The sequence below is a fragment of the Astatotilapia calliptera genome, chromosome 13 (genome assembly GCF_964374335.1).
Source record: "Astatotilapia calliptera chromosome 13, fAstCal68.1, whole genome shotgun sequence".
Classification (NCBI taxonomy): Eukaryota; Metazoa; Chordata; class Actinopteri; order Cichliformes; family Cichlidae; genus Astatotilapia; species Astatotilapia calliptera.
This window is the reverse complement of record NC_137434.1, coordinates 19,973,472-19,986,758: the sequence shown is the minus strand read 5'-3', so window position 1 is coordinate 19,986,758 and position 13,287 is coordinate 19,973,472. Positions and strand designations below refer to the sequence as shown.

General features: G+C 41.0%; 1 protein-coding gene across 3 annotated transcripts in view; it reads right to left on the bottom strand.

Moving 5' to 3' along the window:
• Positions 1-13,287, bottom strand: part of adam12b (ADAM metallopeptidase domain 12b) — a 93,835-nt gene that overhangs the window by 5,322 nt on the left and 75,226 nt on the right. For 2 of the 3 annotated variants that reach the window (XM_026189369.2, XM_080287979.1), the window contains exons 16-21: positions 13,075-13,273; positions 10,915-10,992; positions 9,017-9,125; positions 8,485-8,671; positions 8,117-8,225; positions 5,599-5,853 (exon numbers count right to left, since the gene is read on the bottom strand). In XM_026189369.2, coding sequence (XP_026045154.2) covers positions 5,599-5,853; positions 8,117-8,225; positions 8,485-8,671; positions 9,017-9,125; positions 10,915-10,992; positions 13,075-13,273 — 937 coding nt within the window. The remainder of the gene's footprint in view (positions 1-5,598; positions 5,854-8,116; positions 8,226-8,484; positions 8,672-9,016; positions 9,126-10,914; positions 10,993-13,074; positions 13,274-13,287) is intronic. The other variant, XM_026189371.2, reaches the window with a different exon arrangement.

The window sequence follows — 13,287 nt, the reverse complement described above, 5'->3', positions numbered from 1 at the left end:
AAAAGAAAAAAAAAGCAGCTGGGTGATTGTTGATTTCAAAGGTCAGAGGAAAATGACCAGTCTTCTTCAAGCTGACAGGAAGGCAACAATATCTCACAAGTTACAACCAAGGTGTGCAGAAGAGCATATCTGAACAAACAACATCTAGAACCTTGAGCAGATGGGCTAGAGCAGCAGAAGACCAGACTGGGTACCACTCCTGTTAGCCGAGGACAGGAAACTCAGGGTGCAATTTGCACTGCCTCACCAAAACTAGACTGGATTAGAAGACTGGAAAAATCAGGTCTGTCTGGTTTGATGTGTCTCAGTTTATGCTGTGACATTTGCATGGGATTCAGAAATTAGTATAAACAAGATGAAGTGATGCTGCATCTTACCCTGTATCAAAAATTCAGGCTGCCGCTGGTGGTGGTGTGCTGTGGCTGAGCTTTGCTTTAACAGCGCAGCCTACCTGAGTATTGTTGCTGACCATGTTCATCCCTCTATGACAACAGAGTAGCATCATTTGATGGCTGCTTCCAGCAAGTCACAAAGCTCAAACCAGTTTAAACTGGTTTCATGAACCTGACAAATGGCCTTGAATAGAAAAGCTGCTCCAGTAAACTTGCTACCACAAGGGTAGTTGTGAAGGCCAAAGGGGGTTTAACCTGGTACTAGCAAGATCAACCTAATAAAATATCCAGTGAATGTTTATATAATAGAAAAACCCCACAAAATTTATGGCATGATTGAGGGGAACACACGATTCATAAAAATGAGTTGAATAGTTTTGTGTGTGAGAACTGACTAGCTTGTGTATCAGTCCCTGACCTCAACCCCATCCACCTTAAATGGAGATATGAGTCAGACCTTACCTTGTCTAGTGTTGATGATTGAATGGATGTAAATCTATGCAGGCAAGCTCCAAAAATCGTGTGTCTATTCTTACTCACCCTGCACTTTGTCCATGGAGTGTATGTTAGTGTGTTGCTGCAGGTTGAAATAAGCAAGGAGAAACTAATATTACAGCAGCAAATACCAAATGTTTTCATTTTTTGGCAGAATAATCTGCGGTTTAATTTCTGGATAAAACCAGAAATGAAGCTGGTCCATAAAATGTCAGAAAATAAATAAAATCCTCCTAACAATTTTTCTTGCCAGTCTTTTCCAACCAGCAGTCCAAAATAAAAGCTTTACAACAGCTTTGCTGACATCTGCTCGGCCACAACAAGAGTCATGTCTGCAAGAAGCAGTTAGAACAAGAAGAGCTCTTTTCATTTACTGCATGTTGTTAAAGACAGTCATGTGAAAAAGGAAGTCTTCATAGGACATCATGCAGCCCTGTGAAAAACACACCCTTTGGCTCAAAAGCTTATAGAACCACCTTTAGCAAGAATGAAGTGAATGTATCTGTGTGATCACTGTTAAATCACAGTTAGATCACAGTTAAAGTGCTGATCACTGCAGCACTTTAACTTTTTCCTTTTCGGCATTCTGCTGCCGTACTTGGAATTATTTTCCTGTTTTATGACCTGGCCAAGCTTAAGCCGACAGACAGATAGCCTCGTATTTGAGTCCGCGGTACTTTGGTATACAGAAGAATTCATGGTTGACTCAGTGACTGGAAGGTCACATGGCTGAAAAACAAGCCCAAATTAATGCTGTGTTTGGTTTTTGCCTAACGTGGGGCGAGTTATCATGGCCAAACATCGCCTGTTTGGTCTGGTGGTCTATCCAAAGGACATTGTTGCTGCAGTCTTGTTGTTTGTTCAGATGCAAGGCTTTGTCTTGGCAGCCCTTCCAAACAAACTGTACTTGTTCAGTCTTTTACTAATTATACTCTCATGAACTTTAACATCCTAACTGAGGTCTGTAGAGTCTGAGATGCAGCTCTTGTGTTTTTCTGAGCTTTGGACGGTCTGAACTTGGAGTGAATTTGCTGGGATTACCACTTCTGTGCATAATGAAGTGCATTTGAATAGCACCACCTGGCTTCTACTTACCGGCTTAATTCTCGTGGAAGCGGTAATAGTATTCTTAAATTTTCACAGGACTGCATAGAGCTCCTTTGTGGCCAAAGCACTTTGAGCAAGCAGTAGTGCTTGCTCATAGGGGGTCATATGATTGTTGGGTTTTTCTCTGTATGTATTATTGTAGGGTCTACCTTACAATATAAAGTGCCTTTAGGCGACTTTTGTTGTGATTTGGGGCTGTATAAAAAACATTGAATTTAATCGAATTTCCTTAATTATGTAGTGTTTGTGGTAATAACGTGTATACAGTGGGATTTTTATGTGATCCAATTTGAGATATCTGTGTGAATATTGTGTATCACCCACTGTGTCCTTTCCTGTGAGCGTCGTTCCACTACTGCCAAGCTTCTACATGAATTAAGTTTAAGTGAAGACCAACTCTTTAAGGGAAGAAAATCAGGCTGTTTTCCAGGGAAAAGCAGAAAAAACTAAGATGTAAATAGACAGATGCATCCACTGTAATGCAAGATTAATCCAAGACCCATGTGCATTGTAATACCACTCTTGGCAGAAAACCTCAAACTGTAACTGGAAACTTGGTGGTGTTCACATGTCTTAATTCACAATGAAGGATTGCGCCGTCCTCTGTGGCTTGAGAAAGATCTATGAGCCCTGAGCCTACAAGCACCTTTCAAAACCCACCGGAGGAACTGAAAAATGCGCGGTCGTCTTGCCAAAAACAAAACTATTTTTCTAGGTTCCTTAAAAGATGACATTTTGGAAAGGCACGATTTTCACTCCTCGCCAGTGTGACGCTGCAGTATGCTTGTGCAGTGCAACAAAACTGATCTGTTTCATATTTATTGGACTCTACGGGTATCTGATTTGTATTTTTCCTTCAGCAAGACTAGATAAAAAAAAAAAAACGGGTCCCATGCAGTTTTGTTTTCATCGCAACAAACGTGGGATAAAATTTACTGCCCTGGAAACACCTTGATATTAATGGACTGCGCTCGGCACAAAGAGAAACACTGCAAGACAAGGCGCTGTTTAAAATAAGACATACTGGCACAGAGAGCGGAGGTTGGGGTTTGTGTCAAGTCTTACAATAAACTTGTTAAACGCTTTCTTTTTAAGGACTGATGTCCTGTTCGTCCTTGTTGGCCTGCTATTAAATGTCAGCAGAACTCTGTCTTCTGTTTCTGACCCACATGTGCCATCTCTACTTCGCCCATCTGTTTCATTGCAATGAAACGAGCTAACAGATATTAGCAGGTAGCGGGATTTCACTGTTTTGGCAGGCAGTGAGCAGCCAATTTATAGAGCAAATAGTGGCCTTTCAGCTAAAGTACATCTTTAGTTGGCATGCAGTCATTGCAATCAAGGGTAATATGCTGCAAAGCTTAACATGGACACCACAAAACCATCCAGAAGTGGATGCGATGCCAGGTGTTTCTGCTGCTCACTAATGCAAAAGTAGCCAATGCTTTAATATATATTTAAAATACACTTACATTGTATAAAGTAATTTATGTATGTAAAAAAGCAGAAGCATCTCTTGCATGGTCAGGCATTATTATGACTGAAATATAACCGTTAGTACAGAGTCATCAATGTATAAGTGGCAGTAACAGATATTGATGGTTTTAACTACTACCCCACATAAAGTTGATCTAATAAAGGTAGCAGCTCCTTTGATTGTATATGATCATCAGGTGATTTATGGCAGAAATTTATGAAAGTTCTGCTACAAAACTTTTCTCTCGTTTTTTTGCTCTTATGTGGGATAATTGTATGTTTTTGGGACAGCAAATACAATACTTGAAATAAAGTGATTTAGGAAGCCTACAGGGGATATGCCTCTATTATAAAAACTGCAGAAGGAGGCATTTGAAAGTGTTTGGCAAATCGCTGCATTTTAAAAACCTGATCCCATTCTTGAGACAATCTATTTGTGTCTACTAATCTCAAAAAAACTTGAGCACATGTGCTCATTTAATTTCCACCATGTTATCCTCGGAGGTATACAAACCGGACCTTTCTCCGTGCTCTGCTTTAACATCTGGGACTATGTTCTAACGCAAACAGAGAAACAGATGCAAAACGAATGTCTTCCTCCTTATTTTTCTATTTTAAACAGACAGACACATCTGCCAATTTCCCTTGCACCCCGCTGTGGCTCACAAAGCGCCGTCATCCAGCACAGCTCTCCTCGCTGTGCTACTCCGGGAACAAATCGGGATTTGGATCCACCACCAGAGCGGACAGATGGATTTACTATCTCCACCGACTCTGATTCTGCCGGCTCAGCAGAAAGCAGCACCTTACTCAGGAGCTGGGTCACCGTGAGGGAGACAGATTGAATTTGTTGTCGATATGTGGGCAGGCGAACCCACTGCAGTGCAGAAATCCAGCAGGTTCTGTTATCCAACATTTAGCTACAGCCTTTAAAAATGACGACACAGGTGGCTGTTCAAGTTTTAGGCCATTAGCTACAATTTGCATATATTTTACATTACTGTGGAGCATTTTTTAAGGGTACATAGCTTTTCATATTAATTCTTACCCTACAATCCATTGGTTTCTGTTACTTTTAGTAGGTTCTGAGACTTAAAATGCACTTTTCATCTGCCACAGCGAGCTCTATTCTGCTTTGTTTATTGTTGAAGTTACATTTCTATAAAACGTATCAAAGAAATCAAAAGAGAAAAAAAGTAAATCATCATGCATAACAAAATCATGCATAACAATTTCATAACACCACTGCTTCTGATTCTGATCTCCAAGCACACACACATTTATCTCAGCACAATATCTGGACCTTTCAGCCGCACCACATGAATCTTCCTCTGCAGATGGAGTCTGCCCTGTAGTCATCGAACTGTGGATATTCAAATTAAGGACCGTAAGGACTTCTGATCGAGTCAGCGACTTTTTTTCCAAGGTAAAGAATTTAGCTTTTACAGATGAGGTGGGCTTAAAGTGCTTAGAAAACGTGAAATTTGAGCATCTGCTATTCCATAAGTGCTAAGCAAACTTCATCTGCTGAGGAAGATTGCTTTTTTTTGCAAACTGACTCAAATCTAAGCTGTCACAGTGTCCTTAAATGCCAGGGATTCATTGCAATTGACTGAGGATGTAACTTTAACAAAAAAAAATACCTGAATGTTCACCGTGACCTATTTCAGGGAGGCTTCAGGTCTTGGCAGGTTACTTTGGCACTTTACTGAAATGTAATAAAATTGATGGCGGCCTAGATATTGTGGAAAATAAGTGTAGAAATGTGTGGCGTGGTTGAGAATATAGTCTGGAGTAATGTAGAGGAACATATACACAACTTGAATTTAATGGGCTGTTGAGAATGTACAGTCCATTAAAGCTGTGGTCAACAAAAATAAATTGCAATTTTAAACTTTACAGTAACAATTTAAGACGAAGGCAAAGATAAAGCTTGTGAGATCAAAGGAAGTCCATTAAACCTGTTTCACGACAGCAATTATGCCATGAAGTGGCAGGTAAACAGAAGTGTTAGTGATGATATTAAACACACTTCTGTGTGAGTCACGCTGTGCTGTGAAAAAAGGGTCTGTCAGTGTTTAAATAAATAAAAGCATTTATCAACGTTTTTGTTTTTTTTCACACTAACCTGGTCCACTCTGTACGACGACTGATGGCGTGGCAGGCTGAGAAAAGGTTGCACCCTAGGTGGCGGGGAGCCGGACGCGTCCGTCGGCAGGACTTTGTAGTGTGCCGGCAGAAGAGGCAGGGTGGGCTGCCCCACACTGAGAGACACCGGCATGGGCTGACTGATGTGGAGGGGCTGGTAGAGGGGCAGTCTGCGCAGGCTGTGAGAGTGGAAGTTGTGCGGTGGGAGAAGAGGCTCTGCACTCAGGAGAGATGGCTGAAAAGAGATCGCACATGTTATTTCCAGTAATACATAAATTGTAGTGAGGTAGCATACATAATAAAATGATCCTGAAACTAAAACTTAGAAATCAAACTGATTTTATACATTATGTTCAGGGACTGCGGCCAAATCTGGAACAAGGCATCTTTTCTCTCATGAGATCACAGTTTTTATATTTAGTCTTTGACAGATAAAGAATGAAACTATAACTAAATTAAACTTTACCTGCTTTTTTAAATATAACATATGCAAATGTGAAAATTCTCATCTGACAGGCTTTTACCTTCCACTCTCTCTTACCAAGATTATTTTCTAAACCCCTGCAATTTAGTCTTGTTGGTGCTAAAATAATTAGAATGTGTGAACCGCAGACAGGCATTTTGATGATTCATTTTCTCTTATTAAGCAAAATGTCACAAATATTTCAGCTGCAGCTTCTGAACTGTGAGGACATTTCCACCCATCCATCGACGTTCTCGGGTCAGCCGAGAAACGTAACCTCATTTCCTCCCACTTCTACGACACGCTGAAATGACCTCACCTAGGAGCCACTTCGGCTGAATCCAGATCCTCGCACCAGCTTAACTGCCTCCTTTTGATAAACATTACATGTTGAAAAGCTCAAGCAGCAACTGAAAGTATTTAGGAATGGTTGCCACATGCTGTATCTGGGTCAGGTTTGTATGTTAATTCTGGATCCACGTGGACTCATTAGCGAGTCTCACTGCACACAGAACATCATCAAAATATATTTCTGAGGTGACACAAAGACTACAAAATGTCTCACACACTTTGGATTAAATCTTACTACCCTCTAGACTATATTAGATGGTGTCCTATGGCCTTTCGGCTCATGCCTCTCTTTAAAAAACAGATATTGATGTCTGGCCCCGGTTGGTTTCACAGATCCTAAATTAAAGGTCCCATATTACACCCCTTATTAGCCAGTTAATTCAGGTCTCACATGTCCCTAGAAGGTGTCTTTCAAGTTTCAGCTTAAAATACCACACAGGTTGTTCAGTGTGCCACTGCTGCGTACCCATTTGTTTAAAGTCTGCTCCAAAAGGACTGTTTGAAGCACTGATCTGTTGCTGGCCAATAGCTGATGGTTTGACGGTTATTTTCACTATATTCTGAACCTTTCAGACCCTTTCAGACATGAAAATAATCAAACACACAATCTGCACAATGAAGTCATTAGGTGCAGCCTAATTTTGTCTAATGGTTCTAAAAGCTGAAGCCTGTGATATTAGGGTGAAACTGAGGTAACATAAAAGTAAAACCCAACTTTAGTCATAAAGTCTCATTAGCGTCAGAAAGCTGATGTCAGAATCAGCCATAAAACTGGAAAACAAAATCATTAGATGTGATGTTGTGAAATTGTAAAAGTCTGACAACATGTCCTGACCAGCTGTTCACCCTCCGCTCCAGAAAAAACGAAAATAAAAAACCCCCAATAACACCAAAAATGGCCATAAAGGATTTGGCTGCTGGACAGCACACATTCACATAAAGAGAAAATGCAGATGTGTTCAAAGACAGCTGACTGACATCTGGACTTCTGACAACTGGCTGAAGTAATCAGAATGACGAGAACAGACAGACAGATCGACCTCACTCAGTTATTATATTTAATATAACAATTTTTGCACATTTTTTGCAGATACTGGTGAGTGCAAACACAAACCAGATCCACACACCCACGATAAATAAATGCAAGTGCCTTTATTCTGGCACACAAACACAAGTGATAGGCAATCTCCTTCTGTGCTTATCGTTTCCAACAAACAAATCAAAGCCTATTTTCTTCCTCAGCCTGAATCAATCACCTCTGCTTCATTCTCACAGCGAAACAAACAAACAAACAACTATTAAAGAGGCTCAAATAACAACATTACAATCTCTCATAGATAGTGTAATCTTTCAATTAAAGTTTCTCCGCATCCTTTCAACAACGACACTGTAATTAATACTGCTTCGAGTGACAGATAGAGTGAGGCCGAATCGATTAGCCGGCATGCCATCATCTTGTTTTGTCAACGAGCATGGAAGCGTTACGGCTCTACGCCGAGGCCTGACTGCATGTTAGTGAAGTGCTCTAAGAAAATGTCATCATTACAAAAGAAACCAAACGGCCTGTGACAGAAATGAGCGCGCACACGCTCATATAGAGGAATTTCACGGTTGTATGAAGACACGGTGTAGGCCGACACGCATAAAGAAAGCTGTCTGACAGACACATTATGGAGACACTGACCTTAAAAATGTTAGCCCCGGAGGGTTTGGGGGGAGGCTTGCGCTGCGGTGTGGGTCTGTACATGGACTCGCTTCTGATGGGGCTGGTTGGCCTGGTAGCTTCCACGGATCTATGAGCACAGTGTAAGCAGTTTTTTTAATTTAGACATTTATATTTATATTTCACTACATGCCTCCTGCTATGGTATGATATAGGGAAGGTAGAGCACATTAGAAATGAAGCCTTTTCTTGTTTCTCAGTGCAGAAATATTACCCATATCAACAAAAAAGTGTGTACAAGTTTCCCATAAATAAACTTGCAAGAAAACAAAAATGCAAATTTTTATGAAATTTTTTTCTTCTTACGGGTTTTCAGAGGGAAATGTTACCTGAGTTTCTCCAAGGTGCTCTTCTTATTGGTGAAGAGGAAGCGCAGCAGAGTCTTCCTCTTCAGAAAGATGATTACGGTGGCTACCATTAGACTCACCAGGGTGACCAGGATTGCCACAGTAATCAGCACGCTGTCAGCTGATGCCATATATGACAACACGCACATTAATACACACACACGCACATCTACAGCACGGAACAATGACAGGACATAACGTAAAGACCGTTACAGCTCGGCCATGGCCAGCAGTTCACACAGTTCACATTTCTCTGCTCATTTCTGCTTCTCACTCTATTCCTTCTTTTTCTTTTTTTAATAAAAACTGTTTACAGTATAATGTATTACAGGGTGGAAAGGGAGTTGTGTTGCACTAGGAAAGTTACACTTTAGTCCAAACCACACATTAATCCAGAAATGACTCTGCAAGAAAGAGACGTATAAGGAGCTTTGTGTTCCTGCTTATTTCTGAGTTAGTGTTGTTGTTTGTCTGCCTAGATGAGTGACGATAGAACTTAAACTGTCCACACTACCTGCAGCTCTCATTGGCCCGCTGTCAATGCTCCCACCAAAGCCGGCTGTCTCGCAAAACGGCGGTGCCCAGTGTGCTTCACAGTGGCAGTTCTTCTTGTTGTTGCAAACCTGTAAACAAGGTACTTTTAGTGTGTACTAGATGCAATATTGACTATTTCTTTTGTCTCCGGCATCAAATAGTATCAAACGGCCTTAGATCTAACAGCAAAATAACAAGGTGCAAACTAAATTGGTCATAAACCATTAAATAAAGCAATCCAACAGAGCACTGACTGTGCTTGTGTGTGTACACTTATAATAGATAAAGCATGTGGAAGGGAGAGACTGTCCCCTAAAGCCTCGAGTTTCCAGTGCAGAAGTTTGATCCAGGAGGATTCCCTGGTGAAATAACGCAGTCCAGCTGTCAGGTGGATAGAAGAGGAGACAAATAGAGAGCTGAGCAGCTGTAGGGGATTAACATAGCACAGACGTACAGTCCAGAGACTTCCCTGCCTCCAGGCCATGGACACTCCTTTGCATCAACTGATAGGGTTAAGAGGCACTTGGGGGGTTGAGAGGGAGTTATGGATTGAGCGAGATTTATATTTGTGCGAAGGGAAATGTTACCATAATGCGTCATGAATAAAAACTGAAGCAGATGTGTGAAAGATGTGCGAAATCTAAGTAGGCATCAAATTCTTTAAAACTCTGTGGGGCAGCTATAGAGAAATGGATTACATCTCCTATATGCGCACATGTAAAAGCCATTAATTACTTTTAAAAGTCTAAGAACATCTATGTGCTTGAAATGGTAATTAGATGAAACCACAATCAGCTACTCTGGTGCACACAGACACACATTTTGATCCGATTATTTATAGAAAACGTGGCATTGATCTGTGTTTAAAAGGTGCAGAAAAAAAGCCCCCAAAGTGCTTTTTTACCTGCTAAATAAGTAACAAAAAATAGATTCCAGCGTCAATACAGCGCATGCATTGTGAGATAAAGCAAGAGGACTTGCAGGCAAGCTCCTAAGGTAAATTCAGAGCATTACTGCTTTCCCAGTCAGGTCTCGTACTGTGCGAGGTGTTTGACAAAATGGTAGGCAAATTATTCTTGGCAGATATTTCTGCAGGAGGGGAGATGCAGCTCTACTTCGCACAGTGGGAAAATAATTTTCTCAAATTCCCCCACAAAGTCATTTTTAATGTGATTATTTTTGAGCCAATCAACACGCGGCTACAATATTTTGTTTGTTGCTGTTATTTTCCATTTACAAGCTAATTTGTTTCACAGACATTTAGCAAATTATAAGAGGATAAAAAAAAATATCTCAGAATCATAGCTTTGATTTCTTGTTGCACAAAATCTCGGCGCTTTACGATGCCGTAATTGAGTTGGTGTCTGTAAATTCATCTCGCCTGCGGTGAATGTTTGATTCACAGAACTAAACAACAAACTAAATAAATCATAAAAGCACCCTTTGCTGAATTATTAATAAGAGAAAAGGGTGATCATTTTAGAGCAGTGCGAGCTGCTTTTATGCTGCAAAAAAAGGACTATTGTGTGCAGGTGGACACCCTGACGTGCTGCACTGGCTCTTCTCCCTTTGTGTAGTAAAAAAGATGATGGACAACAATTTAAGTAGCCCCTAAATGATGCTGTAAAAGTGATTGATTTAACCTCGGTGGAACAATGAAGATTGATTGTACGTAATAGGAGAAGCTGCCATAAGTCAAAGGCTGTATTGTAAATACATTGTTGCTCTGCTGTTGTTTGCAATTACGGGGTATATGTAGCTGTTCCAAATGCAACTGAATAGATAAATACAGAGTTCTCACAGGCTTTTGACACTGTTTCAAAGGCTACAGTGTATAATTTAACACAAAAATTTGAGCTAATAGGTACTTGCACTCACCCCACGTCCACTGCACTTTCCCGAGCACTCATGCACACCAAAGACGCTGACATTCTGGCATTGCCGATTCAGGCACACCTATAAAGAGAAAAGCACCATTAAATATTTCAGGAGGTGCTGAATTCAAGAGTCCATGAAGATGAACAGAAATACTAAGAATAAGAAGAAGGGTTTATACTTCTGCAGAACAGCTGGAAAATATCTTATTTATGGACATCATAAAGGAGCATCATTGATGCCTGCTGCTAACTCAAACAGAAGAGTGCAGCTGCCCTGTGAATTTTTATCAAACGGTCTTGAAGTTGAAATTAACATGATCAATTAAAACTACACATGCTGCATATAAATGTCATGATTAGGCTAACATCTGAAGAGACGTCTGTGGGAGATTTACAGCGAAATAAGCAATTTCCCACTCAGGTGGAAGTGCCGAATGCTGCTCAGGTAGCTGCAATGTGGTGCGGGGCTGAAGAGGCAAAAATCACAATAAGCTTTCTATTCTTTAGATCAAACAAAAACATCAGAATGTAAAAAAGACGGTTGCTTTTATGTAGAAAATAAGGCCCGCATTAGGCAAGCAGCTCTCATCTTATTCACTGCTACACAGCAAAATCTCCAGTGTTAATTTAACACTGGTGATTTTGCTGTGTATTGCTGTGCAGGCTTTGAGCTGCTAACTTAATACCCTGATTGGCATGGAAATACAAATCCTTTTTTTAGAGAACAAAGGCACATGACAAACAGCCACCTCCAGGCCATCAAAGTTTCCAGGGCGCTGAGTCATGACTTGGGAGACTGTAGCCAGGAGACAAACTAACCTGGCTGACGTCCATTTTGCACACACAGCTCAATGGGGAAGGTACAAAGGCACCAAGGTACATCCCCGGAGGCAACCGAAAAAGCACACTTGTAGACCCTATTATTTAGTTCCACTGCTTGTAAGAGAAACACAGCAATTTGAAACACTTTTTATACGTAACCTTATGCAATACAGTAAATGTCTCCTGTGTTAAGAACAACCGTGTGAAACCTGGTTAATTTCTTTTGTGACACAGCCCTCACACGTTTAGCCAAGTTTCAATCACAAATGACTTTCACAAGTCCAAATCCACAGCTCTGGGGGGATTTGGTAAATGCAATCATCTAAAAATGCCTGAGAACTCCCGAGCAGGCATCAAGAATATCTGCAAGGATTTAATGCTCAATGACCTATTCTGACTTGCAGGAGCTTCACCAATCAAGTCAAGTGATAACTCCAACACCTACTATGTCCATAAAAATAATTTCAGATCATGCATACTGGCCTTAAACCCCTCCCAAAACCTGATATGACTCGAGGATCAAAAGGCATGAAAAAGGCATCGTTCTGGGGTCCAATGAAGAGTCCATGTGGTCCCAGCATGTCACTCAAAGCATTTGCTGCCAGCATCTTGGTGCCAGAAACCATGGGCCAAGCCCAGCATTTGTGACCCTGCCCCAATGGGTCAAAGCTGTTTTGGCAATATGGAAACAGATCTACTCAATAATAGGCAGGTGGGTTTAATGTCCTGGCTGATCAGTGTGTGCTCCCTCAACCGATTATCATCAAATCAGCAAATGTTGTAGATTGAAGAGGCAGTTAGGTCGGTAAGTTATCCACTCGAAAGCTATTAGCCTCCTACTTGGCAGGAGTAGGGACTGATGTCAGTGATGTGGTGAGAGAAGTTTGGAGAGGAACAAAAAGACAGAGAAAAGTTGAGAGACACACCTAATAAAACCAAGAGCTCAAAAAAAAGTCTTATTCAGCCCTAAGCAAGATGTGCAAAAATGCTCAGTGGATTCACACAGTTAGCTTTATTGGCCATTTTCTATAGGAAGTGAAAACCTTGCTGTACGGTCGGGTACTCCTCAAGGGAATGCAACTTCAGGTTCATGCACTTGCGAGCCTTTTAGCATCTCTAGAGAATATGAATTAAACTGCATCCTGTTTTTATAGGACAACAAACAACAAGCTAACCGATACTGTAGTTAATGAAAAAAAAGAAAAGAACAATATTATAAAATTCTGCTGTAGATACTGGGGTATAATGGTGAGCAGTACTCGATTCATTACATTAAATCTTGAATATAAATAAAGTTTTAACGGTTGAATTGAAGGCCTTTATATTACTGATCACTCACCATGTTGTCTCCACACTTTGTGCCAGCCAGCACCAGTCCAGGGTCAGGCATGTCATCGCCCAGGTAAACATGTGTTCCTCGACACAGAATACGTCCTCCTTCTTGCAGAGGGATGTTAGTTTCAATGGAAACGGCATTTGTTCCGATCACTGGGCGGTTGGCTCCACCCTGGCACTGGATTTTACCACACTTTGCATCACTGCATGGAGCACA